This window comes from Lynx rufus, unplaced genomic scaffold (genome assembly GCF_022079265.1).
Source record: "Lynx rufus isolate CCGP_SWC_20201006 ecotype Redwood Valley unplaced genomic scaffold, mLynRuf1.p SCAF_18, whole genome shotgun sequence".
In the NCBI taxonomy this organism is placed as follows: Eukaryota; Metazoa; Chordata; class Mammalia; order Carnivora; family Felidae; genus Lynx; species Lynx rufus.
The window spans coordinates 2,125,423-2,143,458 of NW_025814832.1; the positions used below are offsets into that span (position 1 = coordinate 2,125,423).

At 50.7% G+C, this 18,036-nt stretch overlaps 1 protein-coding gene and 1 long non-coding RNA gene across 2 annotated transcripts; both read left to right on the forward strand.

The window, feature by feature from the left end:
* The first annotated feature begins 5,008 nt into the window (after positions 1–5,008).
* LOC124513332 (uncharacterized) lies at positions 5,009–9,789 on the forward strand. Its single transcript, XR_006962356.1, has 3 exons — positions 5,009–5,132; positions 7,171–7,341; positions 8,640–9,789. It is a non-coding gene; the product is annotated as an uncharacterized LOC124513332 (long non-coding RNA).
* A 1,299-nt stretch (positions 9,790–11,088) lies between these two features.
* Positions 11,089–13,169, forward strand: TLCD2 (TLC domain containing 2). The gene is made up of 4 exons (XM_047080456.1): positions 11,089–11,258; positions 11,706–11,788; positions 11,992–12,074; positions 12,637–13,169. The coding sequence occupies exons 1-4, from the start codon at positions 11,089–11,091 to the stop codon at positions 13,087–13,089; spliced, it is 789 nt and encodes a 262-aa protein (XP_046936412.1). The 3' UTR covers positions 13,090–13,169.
* The last annotated feature ends 4,867 nt before the right edge of the window (positions 13,170–18,036 follow it).

Sequence of the window (18,036 nt, forward strand, 5' to 3'; positions counted from 1 at the left end):
TCAGCGCCTCCATGCTGCCTACCAAGAGAAGGAGCTTTTAATTTTCCAACACATTTAATCAGTAGCATTCCATTTGGCTTTTACAACACCCCTAAAATACAGAAGACAGTTAATACTCTTTATATTTCACAAGTCATAACCAAGAGCCGCCAAAGAGACTTGCCCAAGTGGCAGAATGGCAACTTAGAAGCTGGTGCACACACTTTCTGTCCTACAGTCCTCACCCCTCCCCAGCCCTCTCAGGGCTCTTTCTTTCTCTCTTTCAAATTCTGAGCCATCTGAGAGGGAGAAAAGTGGCCCAGGCCCAGAAGCCTGTAGTTCTTGGGAGGAAAGGTTCCCCCAAGACTTCCCGTTGAAGATCTGCCTCTGAGGTGCCAGAGCCTGCCTGCTGTGGTCAGAGCCTTGCAGTTGCTACCTTGGCTAGGGGAACGGTGCAGCACAGGACAGGGAGCAGAAACCAGACAGCTGGTGCCAAAACTATCCAGGGGTCTTGGTTCTGACCCATTTGAGGACATTGTAGCAAAACCACTGGCTCTGTTTTTTTGAGTCTCACTCCTAGGAGATTTTGCCTCAAGTAGGAGTTTGGTGTAGAGGGAGGAATCCATAAAGGCACTCAAGAAAAACTACTGTCCTGGGGCGCCTGGGTGGCTCAGGCAGTTAAGCATCCATCTCCATTTCGGCTCGGGTCATGATCTCATGGTTCATGGGTTCGAGCCCCACATCGGGCTCTGTGCTGCACTGAGTCTGCTTGGGATTCTCTCTCTCCCTCTCTCTGCCTCTCCCTTGCTCATGCTCTCTCTCTCTTTCAAAAGTAAATAAATAAAACTTAAAAACAGTTTTTTAATTAAAAAAAAAAAAAGAAAAACTACAGTCCTAATTAGAGAGGAAACAAATGGTTCAGCTATGATCTGATTCCATCTGCATCCTCTTGAAGATACAGTGGGAGCCCCGGATGTGCTTGTTCACATGGCCTTGGGCAGTTATAACTTACAACCATCATTCATGGAGCACTGATTAGGAGCCAGGCACCCGGCTAACACTTTGCATATCTTGTTTTGTTTAAGGAGATATTTTTATAACCATTTAGGATGAGGAAGCTGACTACCTTAGGCAACTTGCCCAAGGTCACACTGCTAAGAGTTGGTAGAGCCAAATTTCAAACCCAAAATATCTCATTCCAAAACCAATGTTCGCTGTGCTCCTTGGCCATGAAGTTTTATTTTTTCACCTGAGAAATTAGGCGTTCTTTGACAATCTCGCATCCCGAACTTTGGTCTGAGTAACTGAGGCCAGAGAACGGGTTTTGATGGTCAGTGGGTAGTGCCTGCTTCTTAGTACCAATAAAATTGGGTCCACCTGGTCTTTGCTCGGGTTTGTTTACCTAGTCTGAATAGGCACTACTTTTTCTTTCTGTAAGTTCGTGTATGCCCTGCCCTCTAGTGGTTTTGGCTTGCAATACAACAATGACCTTGAGTGTAACTAACCTTAAGAATTCTTTTCTTCCTTTGAATAGGATGTCCTTACAATGCTGGGCACTAAGATTTCTGGGGCACTGACACCTTCCCCAACCTGAGGCCTAAAACAGTGGTTTTCAAACTTTATGATGTACTTCTGATTCAGTAGTCTGGAATGAGACCCAGGGACCCGAATTTTTAACAAGCACCCCAGTTAATTCTGATGCAGGCAATCTGCAGGCCACATCTTGATATAATGCTCTGTAACAGCTCAATTCCCAAATTTCCCTGGAATCCCAACCCAAGCACCCTTGGGCTTTGGAGAATCTGGGACCAAATTAGCCACTCCCTTTCGCCAACTTCAATATTGAGTTTCCTGGAGGTCATGGCTTGGATAGTCAAGGAGGGAAGTTGCAGCTGCCCCGGCAGTCAGCCCATGCTGAGTGAGGTTAGTTTTTGCTGATCTGGCAGGGAGAAAAGTGAAGGAAGCTAACATTTAGTGTGCCAACTGTGGGCCAGTGGGCCAGGTACTGTGCTAGGTGTTTTCGAACATAATCCTTTTCGGGGCACCTGGGTGGTTCAGTAGGTTTAAACATTTGACTTCAGCTCAGATCATGATCTCACCATTCATGAGTTCGAGCCCCTCACTGGGCTCTCTGCTGTCAATACAGAGCCTGCTTCAGATCCTCTGTCTCGTCTCTTTCTGCTCCTCCCCCCTCATGTGCTCTCTCTCTCTCTCTCTCTCTCTCTCAAAAATAAACATTTTAAAAATTTTTAATAAAAACAACATAATCCTTTTTTAATCCCTACAATAAACTCTGAATTTATTATTCACTCTATTTTGTGGATGAGGAAATTGAGGTGCAGAGATGTTGAGCATCTTCAAGTTCAGAGCTGGTAAGAGCTGGAATTTGAATCCAAGTTTGTTGATTTCGGTAGTTCTCAACTGGGGGAGATTTTGGCCCCCAGGGGACATCTGGTAATGTCCTGAGACATTCATGGTTGTCATAACTGCAGGGTGGGGGTGTGCTAATTCCATCTAGTGGACCAGGGATGCTGCTAAAATATGCTACAAATGACAGCGCCCACAACAAGAAATTATCTAGCCCAGAATGTCAATACTGCTGAGGTTGAGAAACCCTGGACTCAAAGCCTGTGCTTTTGCCCAATGGGGTGGGAGGGGTGAGGGGAATGGAGAGTTAGCAGAACAAAATGGACATGGGCCTACTCCGAGGGTCTTGGATAAGAAGGGAATGAGACTTCCACTGTAAGGATAATGGATAATGGGGGCAGCTGGTGAGGTTCCTCTTTCTTCCAAGCTTGGCCAAGGCCCTGGTCAGTTTCTCCCAACCTTGCCAAGTCAGTCCTGGGACTTAACACTAAGCTTGTCCTGGAATGACCCTGACTCCCTGCTCAGGGCTGGGGTAAAAATATTTACCTGGGTCTTCCTGCAGGACTTCCCAGCCAAAGCCTCTGGTTTCTGGGATCAGTGCATTCCACTTGCAGTCTCTGGGAGGCTCCACATTAGCACGCCTGCTGTGGAGGGTGAGAGTGTAAATAAAACAAGGGCCAGGTGGCATCTAAGTTATAAGTGGAGCGAATGGGTGAAGCCAAGAGAGTCCCATTAGCTAGTCCCAGTGTGGGAAGGAATACGGCAACTTGAGTAGGGAGTAGGGGGCAAATGGCCTGGGGAGCAGGTTTCTGGCCCCAGGAAGCGTTCTTTCCATGGCTATTCCTCTCCTCTAGGTTTGGTTTGCAGCTTCGCTGGACCTTTCCCAGTACCATTCCTGGAGCACCCACACACCCAGCCAGCCACCATTCTGAGCCTCCCCAATACTGGCCTCCTTCTAGACCTGGGAAGGCGGGTATGAGCTGAGTGTGAACTGGCTGTGCAGACAGGAAATACCGCTCGTTCCAAGCTCAGACCTCTGAAGAGCTAAACAGCAGATGGGGGGTTGGAGGGGGGGAGACAGTCTTGGAGTGAAAGAGGAAAGAACATACAAGCAGATCCCCCATATTTGGGGTTCCATCTCCTCTCTTTCCTGAAGACCCAGGAGGGTTGGGGCGGAGGTAGAGTGGGGGGTGGGGTGGGGATAAGGGGATGGAGGAGGGCAGGCCAGGAGGAGGATGTGGTAACAGCTGATTCGTCCCCTGAGGTCACACTTTCCAGCAATCAGCTGTTACTGGGGTGGAAGGCAGGAAGTTTCCTTAAAGGCACATTGTTCTGAACACAGGCTGGGAATTCTGGAGTTCCTAGGAACCACAGCAATTACTTGGTGGAGCCTGTATTTGATACAGAGGAACTGTCTCTCACCCCAGGCTGATCCTTTTCGGTATCCTCATACTCAACTGGGAGTCTATGGAAAACTCACGGATCCTGTCTACACGTTTCTCTTTTATGGAACGGGCGGGGGTGGGGGTGATAAATTGCGACGCGTCCCAGACTTGGCCCTTTAAAAAAGCGGTTTAGCAGCTTTTGCCAAGTCATTGGGTTCCTCTTCGTTTTGCCCATCCCCCGCCCCCCTAGGCTCTGATTGGCCCCTGGGGAAAGGGGCAGCCTCCCCATTGGTCTCTACCTTTGAAATCTCTTCCTAAGTAGGCCTGAGTCAGTGAAAGGTTTCTGGAGGGCGGGACAGAATAGGGGTATTAGGCGGAGGATGGGGTTACTTACCAGTTGACACTCTGGCAAGACCCATCCCCTAGTTTCCCACCACTAGTCTTGCTTCTACCCTCAAGTGAGGACTGTACTATGAATCTTTTGTTAGGAAGCTGCTGCTTGAGAGGCTCTGCCTCTATGCGACTGGGACGAGACCTACTCTACAAGAAAAATCTCCTGGTTAGTAAGAGCCCGCCAGGAGAGGAGGACTAGATCTCTCCAGTGAAAGCTGGGACCAGGAGAGGTGGACAGTTTTCCCTCCCCCAAAAGCCCTCAAGAGTCCTCATACAATGGAAGAGTCTGCTGCCCGGGAGGCTGATTTCCACCTTCAGTTCTACCCACTCCTGCTTCGCCTGCTCCACCTTTCCCTAAAGAACTATCGCCTCATACGCAGAAGTCAGCGAATCCATTTTGGGGTAGTTTAAAACAAGCACGCACGGCCCAAAAAAGGAGGGGCTGTAGCCCTTTAAGGACTTCGCCAGGATGGATTCGGAGAGGAGTTTAAAAATGCCAACTCACAGAGCGCGCTGGATTCTGGGAACGAGGTGCCAGACCGAGAACTACATTGACCAGTGTGCAACGCAAACACACACGCCTTTACTTCCTTTTGCTCTTTAGGACTCTGGTTTGACGTAGCGCTCCTCAAAGCAAGCTGCCTTAGGCTTATGGCTCAGCCACACCCTTTCACCTATTGGTGAGCTCGTGAGTTGGTGGGCGTGGCCTAGCGCAGCTCACCCAGGCAAAGGGGTGGCCTCCTTGCCAATCAGAGCTAAGACGGCCGGAGAGGCGGGACCTGGGCGAAGTGCTGGCGCCCCAGAGTGGGTGTGGTCACGCTGCCCAGCAGTGGGCGGTGATTGGCCCTGGGCGGTGCAATCGCAGCTTGTGCGTCACGACGCCGCCAGCTGATCGGAGCCTGGAGCCGGTGTGTGCTGGGCGCAGGGAAGACACAGCGCCGCCGGCCGTGGGGGACGGACGCACTGATTTGCTCCCCTACCCTCAGCAGCCCCCCCACCCAGCACCAGGTGGGTGTGAGCTGGGGTCTCCGCCGCACAGGAGGGAACCGTGCTAACAGGGTAACGGGGGAAAGTAGGGTCCTGGTGGCCACACCCTGCCCTTCCGGGGGAGGGGAGAGGGGGCGGCGGGGGTAGGGGAGCTTTGGGGCAGAGGGGCCTGAACTGGCTGGAGTAGTGTGGCAGGAGGTTTAAAGAAGGAGCCAGGACAGCAGTAGTGGCGGAAGGTTTTGCAGAGTGGCTAAAAGGGAGACGAGGGGCTGGAGGGCTGGGGGCAGCTAACCTGGGCGCCCCCTGGTCAAAGGATATGAGAACTGGCCTTCTAGCTTGCGGAGGGTTTGGACCCGGCGGGTAGTGAGGAGGTAGTTTTCCTTTACTGGCAGTCAGTGGGTCAGGGCCAATTGAGCGCCCTGGCAGGGAAGGGGTCTCTGGGCGGGCCGGCCCCTCCTCTCGTTCCCTCCAGGGGATGTTATGTAAGGGGGGAGGGGAGAGGAGTAGGGGGCGGCGGTGCGGGGGCCTTATGCAACCCAAAGGTTAGGGTTTCACCGCGGTTGGTGGGGGAAGCGGGCTGGAGGAGGACCTGGAAACTCTAACCCCCCCTCCCCAGCCTAACTGGCCGTCTTGGGCCCAGAGAAGGTCACCTCTGCACCTCCCCCCAGCATGTCCGGTTGTGGGGCCCCTAGCCCAGGCCTGGCCCTGACCGCCTGGGAAGCCGGCTGACTGGGTGGGGCGCCTGGGTTAGTCATCACTGGGCTCCCTCTCTCCCCACCTCTCGGCCAACTCTTGGCCCCTCCCTATGGCCTCTCGCTAGGCTATCGCCCCCACCTCCCTCCGGCCCTAGTTACAGCCTCCAACTCATTTGGCCTGTCATCCTGGCTGTCAGACTGGGCTAGGAATTGTCAGGGTGCCAAAGGGTTGATGGAGCAGCTGGTCAGAGGGTCAGTGCCCTGGGCCCACCCCGCCCTGCAGCCAAGGGCACCTGCTTGGCACAGACTCTGAGCAGCCGCTGAGTCCTATGGGCTGAACAGAGCTGGCTCAGACAGAGGAGAGTGGGAAGGAGTTGGACTGGTCACCTGGGGGAAGGAAGATACCACAAAGTTCATGTCTCCCTAGAGGGTTTTGTAATTTGAAAACCTCCCACCCCCACCCTAGTCTTTCTTATCCTCTGAGTATAGAAGTCTGAAAGCAAGACCGCCTTGGCCGCTCACACTGGCATGGGCCATGCCCTTGGACTGAGTGTCAGCACAGACCCGCCCTCCCCAGCTCACAGCCCTCTAGCCTGCCACGCCCCCAGCCCCCTCCCTGGGCCATGCTGCAGGGCCCGGCTTTTCCTGCTGATTCATGCGTTGGAACTGTGGGGGCGGGGCTTGGAACTTGGAACAAAGTTCAGACATGGAGGGGCCGGCAGACAGCCTGGAATTCATACCAGATGTACCCGGAATGCGCAAGCGGAATGCCTGGCATTTGAGAGTCTTGGGGAAGCTGCCCATCCACCCTGCCCATACCTCCCTCCCCTCCAGCCTTTGGTCCCCTGTCCTCTCCTCACAGTCCCTGGAGCCTCTGCTGACCTTCCAAACACTTCCTTACTCTTCCCCAGATGTAGGCCCCCAAAACTCTTCTAGCTGAACTCTTTGGGAACAAGTCAGTTGGGCTGATCACTGAACTCACATTTTTGGACCTAAGGTACAACTTCTCACCAAGTACCTGGGCGATTGGTGGGACGTGTCCAAGGTTCTAAGTCCTGCCCTCTCTGAATGCTGAAGAGGAGGGGCCCTCCGTGGGTAGCTGAGGCAAGGGGTGGGGGGTGGGGTGAGAGTAGGCCTGGGTCTCTACAGCCTTCAGTTCTGGAAAGAGGTGCAAGGAGGTATGTTTAGAGCTGCCTCTTGCTTCTCACTGAAGTCAACCGCTCCTGCAGGCCCAAGTCAAAGCCAAGAACCCTTTGTTACAAGGTTGAGCATCTGTTGGAGCTGGACTTTGATGCCAGTGGGACAGTGCCCCTGTGACATGGCCCTGCTCAGATCCTTCCCATTTTTCTTCCCTTTCCTTTTAGGAGCCTGTCCCTCCCACATCCTCAACTGGCTGAGCCGCAGTAGTTCTTCAGTGGCAAGCTTTATGTCCTGACCCAGCTAAAGCTGCCAGTTGAAGAACTGTTGCCCTCTGCCCCTGGCTTCAAGGAGGAGGAGGAAGAGGAGAAGGAGCTGCTTTCCCCCTCATCTGGAAGGTGACGGAACTGGGGCTGGGAAGGTCAGAACAGCGGGAGTGGTGATGCCTTTTGGAAAAGGGAACCTTGTTCAGTTGGAGACCCTTCAGCCAGATTGGCCCAGCAAGAGAGAACAGTTGTAGATTAGAGACCCTCGTTGGGCTGGGGACTAGATGGCTGTGACTACCCAAGGTTAGTTGGTCTACATCAGTGTGTGACAAAGGGAAGACAATGGGAGCAAAGAAAACTGGCAACACCTTTACTCAGATGTCTTTCTTGACCCTCCTTCCTGTCTCCCTTTCTTTCCTACTGCCTTTCCAGGTGAGGTCCAAAGTAAATTTCATCTTCAGGGAAGAGGTCATACTGAAACTCCCATCTGAGTAGTCAACCCCATGCTCTTAGCTTTCCCTGTATTTCCTCAGACTGGCCTAGGCTCCAGTTACAGGGATAAATCACCTATAGTGGGACCCTTGGGCCTCTTGTCTCAGCTTCAACACCTGTGAGATGCAGAATCATACAGTTGAATGTGCAGGAGGGAATCAGAAGCCTACTGTGCAGACTCAGAGCCTGGGCTCTCCTCTCCCTGTGGGTGGGAACAAAACAGCTTTTCATATAAGCTGTTGCCCCTCCCCCCATCCCTAACCAACACAACCCCAGGAGCTGGGGGTGGGGGGAGGATTAGAGGGAGGGGGCTAGAGTTAGACCAGGGCTAGGGGCTGGAGGAGCTCAGTCTCTACATTGACTTCCCACCATGCAAAGGTGGCCCCAGGTTTCCTCTGCCACCCAAAACAGAACTGTAGCCCCTGATGGGGTTCCAACTGCTGTTCCTCTGTTTCTTCTCTCACTTTACCTTCCAGGATAATTTGTGAGACTCAGCTCAGGCTTATGAGGCAGGAAATTCTCTCCAGCAACCAGGCGAGATGGGTTGTGGGATGTGACCCCCTCTGGGGAATCAAGCTGTGTAAACCTAGCACCCCTGGCTCCTGATGCCATGTAACTCTTGGGGCTCAGGCTCTGGTGTGGTTCAACCGTGGCCCAGCCTCCCTGCCTGAAGGTGGCCAAATTCAGGGGCTGCAGAAAGCTGTCCCGCTGTGGGGCACAAGATGTACAGGTAGCTGGGTCCTTTTCTCCATTTATGAGAGAGATTTAGGGGAGAGTAGATCATTGAACCCACCCTTCTGCAGCCTAGGCTGGATGTGTGTGGGATTGCGGTAGAGGGGGTGGGTAGACTGGGTCCACTCATAGGCTGCAACAAAGATTGTTCTGTCCCTGGACATTGCTTCCGTCCTTTCTTCCCCTCTCCGCTTCACTGGCCACAGTGTCTCCCTCCAGCCCTGGGTATGTGGCTCTGCCATCCTCACCCGTCATGGAGCAGAGAGATGAGGAAGAGCAGCCTGGGAACACAGAGGCAGGCAGAAGACCAGTGAAGGACCAGGCCCGGAGAGCACAGGGCCCTGTCTGGGCACCCCGCAGAGGGGACCCATAAAGGCCAGGAGCACCCCAGGAGGAGGGAGGACGGCCAGCCTCCATCAAGAACAAGCTCCCGGCCACTGGCTTCATTCACTATTTCTCTCCAGTGTCACTACCTCCCTGAGATATGAGACTGTGTTAAAATGTCCTGTTGCTTCATCCTCCTACTTCTACTCCCTACCCTATAGAGTGATATAAAGCAGCCTCAAGGAGCAAGAACCAGCTGTGAAAGGACATATGTAGGGAATTCATAGAAGAAATTCAAATGGATAAAACCATGAAAAACACTGTGTGCTTCATTAGTAATTAAAGAAAGACAAGCATAGCTGAAAGCATTTTTCCCTCGGCAAACTATATTTTAAAAAATAAAAAAAGGAAGACCCAGTATCGGCAAAGGAGCACTAAAATAACACTCCCATACCTTGCATATGGGGGTGCGAATTGGTATAGCCTTCCTGGATGTCAGTTTGGTAGTATGTGTCAAACACTCTAAAAGTGTCCATCGCCTTTGACCTAGTGATTCTACACTTGGGAATTTATCCTAAGAAAATAATTAAAGATTCAGTTACAAGATGCTCACCCCAGCATTGCAATAGAAAAAATGAGAAGCAGTTGTCTGATTGGGAATTCACTTCTTCTTTGCTGTAATGAAAATTTGCAATGGGGGATTGCTTAAGTAAATCATTGTATATCCATCCAGATGGTGGAGTACTGCACAGCCATTAGAAGTCATGTAGAAGAACATTTGACTGGAAAGAAAAATGCTCTTTGAATATTAAAAAGGTTATGAAAATAGTGTGTATTATGTGATCTCAATTGTTTTTAATATGGGTATATTCTTGTATATATAAAACAGATAAAGACTAAGGACATAACTCTTAAATGTTAATGATAGTGATTATCTTTGGATGGTGGAACAAAATCATTGTGATTTTCCTCTTTGGCTTTTCTATTTTAAAATTTTCTACATTGTGTATGGTTCTCATATAATAAATAAAATTTAAAAGAATCAGTGTAATTGTTTTAAAAACTTGGAGAGGTGGGTGTGGAGGAATGAAGGGATGCCCCTAACCCCTTGGACGAAATGGGGTTTTGGTGAAGAAAAGGGGTTGTGAGAATGTGAAGAACTTCATTCTCCAGGAGTAAGTAGCTGGAATCTACCCCTCTCCACCTACGAGAAACAGCTCTCTGAATTGCTGGCTTTCAGCCAGCTGAAGAGGTGTGGTGTGGAGTAAGGAAAACAGTAAAAACCTGTCACTCTTCAGGAGATGGAAGGTGGGGGCGTCAGGGAAGATTTTATCTCCAGGCTGAAAGGTTCTAGAATCCTATCAGTCTTTGATTTTCTCTTTGATTCTGCCCCAACCTGGAGGTGACCCTGCGTGACCTCTCCTTGCCACCTCAGATTGGAAGAGAGAATTCTATTCACCTAACTTGTACCAAGCCCTGGGGGGAGGGGTGCTTTTCAAGACTTGAGTGCTAAGTGGTTTCCTTTTCCCTCCCCTCCTAATAGCAAGGGTCCTCTGTAGGGCCCCCAAAAACGGTTGGGGGGAGGAGTCCCCAGCGGGTCGCTTCTCCAAAATGGGAGCTGTTGTTCCATTTGAAGGCACTGTGTAAGGGGACAGTACTATTGGGATTAATAGGGTTGCCATGATGTGTTAAAGGTCTGGAAACCTCGGAAAGTGGAAAGGGTGGCTCGAAGGAAATGAGGTACCCCCACAGCTGAGAGGGGGTGGGGGTGATGTGGGGCAGTGCGGTGGCGATGTTTAAGCAAGTGGGAGTGGGTGTGCGCTGGCTTCTACCTTCAGGTCGGTGAGGGTGCCAAGAGTGGGATGACCAGCAGGTGAAAGGTTAGTATAGGGAAGAGGAGGTGAAAGACAATGGGGCGGGGCCTCTGGGGGTGTCAGGTGAGTTTAGCGACCTATTTCGGGAGTTCCGAAGGGTTTGGGACACAGGAGTTGGGGAAGAACCCTGTCGGCAGCCTGGAAGTCCCCCTGAGCTCCGTTGCAAAGCGTGGTCCCCAGGAGCCCCCAACCCGCCACCCACCCTAGGGCGGGACAGGATCTGTTGGCTGTAGCTCCGGGGCGTGGCTCCCCGGCTGCTCCAATCACCACCTAGCCGAGTGATGGGGGCGTGGTCGAAGCCTAGAAAAGTTAAAGCGGATTCCAAAGGCGCGGTGGGCTGGGGAAGCCAAAGACCCGTTCTTGCGCGAAAACCAACTCACAGCCCCCGCAGCTGACATTGGGTGCGTCCCAGCTGAGAGCGCCGGCGCCCAAGGGACTAAATCGGACCTGCCAGGCCATGTGGGGGCTCCTTGTGACCGGCGCCTCCTTCGCCGCCTTCCGGGGGCTGCACTGGGCGCTGCAGCTGCTGCCCACGCCGGGATCTGCTGCCCAGGACCGTTGGAAGTGGCGGAACATCTGTGTCTCCCTGGTGCACAGCCTGCTCACAGGGGTCGGGGCGCTGCTCGGGTGCGGGGCTTAGAGGTTCGGGAGGCACCGGGGTGAGGGGGAGCGGTCGAAAGTTGAGATTAAAAGACCCATGGGGCACCTTCAAGAATCGAAGCAGGACCTTACACAACCCTTTTTCCTTTTCCTTTTCCTTTTCCCTTCTCCTTCTCCTTCTCCTTCTCCTTCTCCTTCTCCTTCTCCTTCTCCTTCTCCTTCTCCTTCTCCTTCTCCTTCTCTTCTCTTCTCTTCTCTTCTCTTCTCTTCTCTTCTCTTCTTTTCTTTGTTCTCTTCTCTTCTCGTCTCTTCTCTTTACTTTTCTTTTCTTTCCAAGTAGGCTTCACTCCCTCGAAGCGGGACCTTGAAAGTCTGACACTGGGTGGGGGCTGTGAACGGGTGGGTGAGCGTGCACAGCGGGAGAATGGGGTCTGAGTCTGCACGATGCTGACTATGGTCCCCCATCTCCTACAGGCTCTCGCTGTACCCTCAGATGGCTGCCGACCCGATTCACGGCCACCCGTTCTGGGCCCTGGTGCTGGTGGCTGTGTCCGTGGGTGAGTCTGCAGGGAAGGTTGGGCCGGCTTGGTGGGGAACAACCTTCCGATGGTAATTCCAGGTCCCCAGATGTCAAATGTTTCTGGCAGCTTTGCTAAAGGAAACTAAAGACCTGGAAAAAGGAGGGGATGAAGATTCCTCTCCAAGAGGTACAACAACTTGGGGAGGCCTAATGATCCTCCCCCTCATAACATGCCCATAGGTTATTTCTTGGCGGATGGAGCTGACATGCTGTGCAACCAGACCTTGGGCCAGGCGTGGGAACTTCTCTGTCATCATTTGGTGGTGAGACTTGGGGAAAGGGAGACAGGAAGGGTGGTATGCTCGGGGTGGGGGTCCCCAATCTCTCTTCAGGTTTCTGTCCAGTGACTTTCCAGAGTCTCTGACCCTGTTGGGGCTTGATCCTCCCAACTTTGGGCTGGTTTGGGGGGAGAGGATTGACTGCTAGCCACAGCTGGAGTCTGAGCACTGCCTAGGTAGCTTGGATTCCCTCAGGTGGCTCATAGATTGCAGAAATGTTGAATAGGGAGATTTTCTGAGAAGGGGGAGTCCCAGTACAGGGAGTGGGGATGGGGCATCAAAACCCAGGATTGGAAATCGGGGCGGGGTGGGGGGTATACTGTGCAGACGCTGCTGCTGCCCCAGGGGAGACAACCTCTGGGCCGAGGGTTATTATGGAAGTTATTTTAATGCCATTTAGGCCCCAACGTAAGGGTAAGCCTAAAGGGCAGGTTTTTGATAGCATACCACAAAATGCTTAGGAGCCCCTGTCTTAGGGATTGAGATGTTGGCAATGATGGTCAGTAGTTCCTGGAAGGTCCTCTGACCTCTGACTCCTGTTCCCTAGGTAGTGAGCTGCCTCAGCACCGCCATTCTGTCCAGCCACTATGTAGGCCTCTCTATGGTGTCTTTGCTCCTGGAGCTGAACTCTGCCTGCCTGCACCTACGAAAATTGCTGCTGCTTTCCCACCAGGCCCCATCCTTGGCCTTCAGCATGGCCAGCTGGGCCACCCTGGCCACCCTGGCCCTCTTCCGCCTGGTGCCTCTGGGGTGGATAAGTCTGTGGCTGATCCGGCAGCAACACCAGGTGCCTCCTGCTCTGGTCATCCTTGGTGGAACTGGACTGGTGACTGTGGGTGCCATGAGCATCATACTGGGCGTCCGTATCTTGGTCAGTGATGTCCTACGGTCTCGGCACCACCCGCACATCCCTGGGCACAAGGAAACCAGGGACACAAGGAGATGTTGTGATGGTGAGCTTGTCACCAGGGATGGTTCCATTCTCAGCCTGAAAGACTAGAAAGAAGCGTCAGGCTCCTCTCCGGCCAGTCCTGGGGGAGACATGGCCAGGACAAGGACATGTGGTCTACAGTGCACTGTCCCTCGATGGGGTGAGGACCGAAAGGAATTTTCAGTATCTCAATTCCTTTTCCGGCTAACTCACACCCCTCCCCATTCCTAGGATCTAAGAAGAAATGCTGATGCTCATGATGGGTGGGAAACTGGGATCCTGGGCTATTGTTCACTGAATCCCATCATCAGATGACCGCTTCATCCAGCAGACTAACTCAAGAGGTACAGCCAGTTCTACCAATAAGAGGTGGCAGGAGGCATGAAGCTAAATGAAACTACCAATGAAATCCTTTGCTTTAGCATGGGAACAGGTGAAGAAAGGTGAGGTCCTGTTAGGATCAGAGAGATCTGGCATGGAGGGGGTGGGGTCAGAGGAAGAAAGACCTCAACTGTGACCAAATTCTAGCAATGGGAGGAGGCCACACAGGTGCTATCAGTAGCCAGTGGGGGTGGACATAATAGTCACCAAGAGACAGAAGAACTGGGCCACTACAATTGCTGCTGATATTTCTGGTTCTCAAAGCCACACTACTGTGTTTGTACTTAATGTTAGTTCTACTGCCTTAAAAAAATTTTTTTTTTAAGAGAGAGAGAGTGTGGGGGAGGGGCATAGAGAGAGAATATTTTTGTAATGTTTCTGTATTTTGAGAGAGTGCATGCGAGCAGGGGAGGGGCAGAGAGAGAGGGAGAGAGAGAGGATCTCAAGCAGGTTCCGTGCTCCCAGCACAGAGCCTGATGTAAGCCTCCATCTCACAAACCGTGAGATCACAAGCAGAGCTGAAATCCAAGAGTCCGACGCTTAGCTGACTGAGCCACCCAGGCACTGAGAGAGAGAGAAAGAGAGAGAGAGATAGAGAGAGAGAGAGAGAGAGAGAGAGAATCTTAAGCAGGCTCCGCACTCAGTGTAGAACCCAACTCAGGGCTCAATCTCACGACCCTAGGATCATGACCTGAGCCAAAATCAAGAATTAGATGCTCAACGCACTGAGCCACCAGGTGCCCCTGCCTTCATAATTTTTAAGAAGTCCAGCATCTTTCTTTTAAATTTTCTTAGTATCTTCTGATCTTTTCAAAGAAAATGCAGATTCTTCTTTTTTAATTTTTTTAAATGTTTATTTAGTTTTGAGAGAAAGAGAGTGTGAGCCGGGGAGGGGCAGAGAGAGAGGGAGACACGGAATCCAAAGCAGGCTCCTGGCTGTGAGCTGTTCGCACAGAGCCCCACACAGGGCTCGAACTCAAGAACCGCGAGATCATGACCTGAGCCAAAGTCAGATGCTTAACCGACTGAGCCACCCAGGTGCCCACCAGGTCTGTCTTCTTAGGACAGCACTAAAGCCCAGAGCCACGGCAGGGACTCAAACACCTGATCTGGGTGCGGACTATAGGGTTTTCCCAGGCCCTGTCTTTCATGGAAGAATGAAGGCAGAGGCAGAGGTAGATGAGGGAAGGCTTCCACTTGGCTACAGAGGGACTAAGGTGTATCTGACTCCCTTCCAGGATTCCTTTGCGAGCTCTCCCTCTCCTTTCTCCCCTAGCACTTCTGCTGCGCTTTTGTTTTTCACCACACAAAATCTCTTTTCTTCAGGCAGAACAGCCAGGTTATGGGAAGTGTAGAGCAGATTAAGTTTACTATTCTACAAAGCAATGGACAGAAAGAGATAACCCTTAATCATCCACAGAAAAAATACATGAGCAGAAGCAAGAGACAGGAAAATTAAAACAAAAAAATCCTGCCCCAAAGCTGAGCTAGAGAAAAGGGATAGTAGAAGTGGACATACATAGATCAAGGGACAAATAAAAGGATCACCTGTATGGAAGAGACAGAGGTGAAGACAGATGGAGGGCAAGACAGGGAATCTTTGGCAGAAACGCTGAGAAAGACCCTCATGGTTGCTGACAGGAAGCAGTCACAGAACTGGTAAAATGGTCATAAACGAAGAGGACAAGGACGAGGAAAATCAGTATAAAAGCTGACAGGAAGGGCCCCCAAGGGTGCAAGGCACAGATGGTTTAGACAGAGAAATAGAGTGAGTGACAAGGAGGAACGACCCGACTCAGGAGAGATGGAGGTAATAGAAGCCTTCAGAGAGGTTCGCAGAGCGAGAGAAGAGAGAGGTGGAGATAGAGGCTGAGGGGGATTCGTCAGGGGAGCTGAGAAGCAAAAGAACAGAAGGTGAAGAGGCACTCAATGGGAAGATTCACTGGCAGAAAAAGAAAGTAGGAAATATGTGGAGTTGGGGACAGAAAGACAAAGGACAAACGGCTACACTGTATAACACAAAGCCAGAGACTGCCAGGAACTGTTAGGCAGAGACTGGTAGGAAGATGAGGAAAAATAAGAATCAGGGATGTAAATTGAGATAGAAGAATAGGCAAAGGGACTGAGGAGAACCACAGAGAGTGAAAGAAGGGGGAGGGGTGGGTGGAGAGGGGAGCAGACTGAGTAAATAAACATCCAAAGGAAGGGGCACCTGGCTGGCTCAGTTGATGGAGGATGCGTGATCTCAGAGTTGTGAGTTTGAGCCCCACGCTGGGTGTAGATATTACTTAAAAAAAAAAAAAAATCTCAGCGTGCCTGGGTGGCTCAGTTGGTTAAGCGTCCAACTTCAGTTCAGGTCGTGGTCCCAGGGTTTGTGGGTTTGAGCCCCACATCAGGATCTCTGCTGTCAGCACACAGCCTGCTTTGGATTCTTTGTCCCCCTCTCTCTGCCCCTACCCCACTTGCTCTCTCTCTCTCTCTCTCTCCCCCTCTCTCAAAAATAAATTAAAAAAAAACATTAAAAAATAAATAAAATCTAAAACAAACAAAAATGCCCCAAACCAAACCAACAAAACATCCAAAGGAAAAATCAAGGAGAAGGAGGGAACAGATGAAAGAAAGAAAGAAAGAAAGAAAGAAAGAAAGAAAGAAAGAATAGAGATAGGGAAAAAAGCAAGGAGGGATAGTGACAGATACCCATCAGAGATCATTAAAGCACAAAGTGGGTGGGGCACCTGGCTGGCTCAGTTGGAAGAGGATTCAACCCTTGACCTCAGGGCCAAGAGGTTTTTGTTTTTTGGGTTTTTTTAATGTTTATTTATTTTGAGAGAGAGAGAGCACAAGCAGGGGAGGAGCAGAGAGGCAGAGGGAGACACAGAATCTGAAGCAGGCTCCAGGTTCTGAACTGTCAGCACAGAGCCCTACGCAGGGCTCGAACTCACAAATCGCGAGATCGTGACCTGAGCCAAACTTGGATGCTTAACTGACAGAGTCACCCAGGTGCCCCTCAGGGTTGAGAGTTTGAACCCCATGTTGGGACTAGAGATTACTTTACAAAATTAAAACATCTTTTTTAAAAAAAGTTTATTTATTTATATCTCTAAGTTTATGTATTTATTTATTTATTTGGGGGACAAACAGAGAGAGGGAAAGAGAGGCTCCTAAGCAGGCTCTGCACTGTCAGCAGCTCAAACTCACGAACCACAAGATCGTGACCTGAGCCAAAATCAAGAGTTGGACGCCTAACTGACTGAGCCACCCAGGCACCCCCAAAATTTGAAAATCTTAAAAATTTCCAAAAAGCACAAAGGGAAAGAACAACACATAGAGGCTGAGAAGAAATTGCCACAGTTGGAAGCAAACACAGGCAGACAATAAGAGCAGAGACATCAAATGTAATCAGACAAAAGCCAGAGAGGCAAAGGTATAGAAGTTGAGACAGAAACAAAACAGAGTTGTGTCAGAGAGGTTGTCCTTGATAGAAGCAGTATCTTCAAAACTCAATTTGCCATCTTAACTGAATACCTTCATTAACAAAAACACTATCTTGAGTTTTCAAAGCAAAAGAAATGTGACAAACTCACGGAAGAAATCCGTTCCCTAAGTATGTGTTGAGGTCAATATTGATTTGTTCCAAGCCCTGCATGTTTTCTTGTGCCGCCGACACAAGTTTATGGTTCAAGCGAGTACTCCTCAAGTGACTAATTGATAGTATCTTGTGAGAGATGCCAAGACCTTGACCATTATGGAAATATAGCTGTTCCTGTGGGTTAACTAGTAAAACTTGTACAGGAAGGGTAAGATTAGCTACTAGGTAGGGGTAGGACATAAGCAAACACCTGAAGAATTTGGAATCAGACAAATTTTCATCACAGTGACCCAGTGAAACTTCAGGAAGGCAAGACTGCATTATGATTGTAATTGATTAAGTAGATATCTCATCACAGAGACCAGTTATAGATGGTGTGGACCAGATATAGATGATGGGAATTGGAGAGACATGGTCAGTTGGGTCCCTAGAAAAGAGAAACTCAAAAATGCAGAGGTTGGCAAATGCTGCATTTGGTACAATGAGTTGGGTCACCGTGGCAGTGACCTGTCAGACCTCACCATGGCCTAGTGAAGTGGCCCTCAAGACTGACTCCATGCCTACCAAGCTATTGGCTGATGAATTATTTGTCCTCTGGAACAAGGGAGTGGCTTCCGGGATGGGAGACATTGATATTTTATAGTCTTGAAACACTATCCTGATCATAAATTAATAAATTGCTATGCACATAATTGCAGTCTTTTATGTATGCGGTTTCTTTGAGTCATGTTTTCTTGGTTCCAATGGCGGTCTGATTTATAATGAAATGCTGGACTGGAAGCTTTGCTTTGGGAAGGTCTCGTCTTGGCACCAACTTTTTGACCTACAAAGCCCTAAAGTGTTGGAAGATCCTCTACTATCAAGAAGCAAACCCAGAGCACCTGGATGGCTCACTCTGCTAAGCGTTCGACTTGGGCTCAGATCATGATCTCACGGTTGGTGAGTTTGAGCCCTGCGTTGGGCTCTGTGCTGAGAGCTCAGAGCCTGGCGCCTGCTTTGGATTCTGTGTCTCCCTCCCTCTGCCCCTCCCCCACTCGTGCTCTGTC

Bases quoted from the DNA above. Each gene is read 5' to 3' on its own strand.
- TLCD2 (XM_047080456.1), top strand. From the start codon at position 11,089: ATGTGGGGGCTCCTTGTGACCGGCGCCTCCTTCGCCGCCTTCCGGGGG. The intron at 11,789-11,991 runs GTGAGTCTGCAG...ACATGCCCATAG, and splicing joins GCTGGTGGCTGTGTCCGTGG to GTTATTTCTTGGCGGATGGA. The intron at 12,075-12,636 runs GTGAGACTTGGG...CCTGTTCCCTAG, and splicing joins TTCTCTGTCATCATTTGGTG to GTAGTGAGCTGCCTCAGCAC.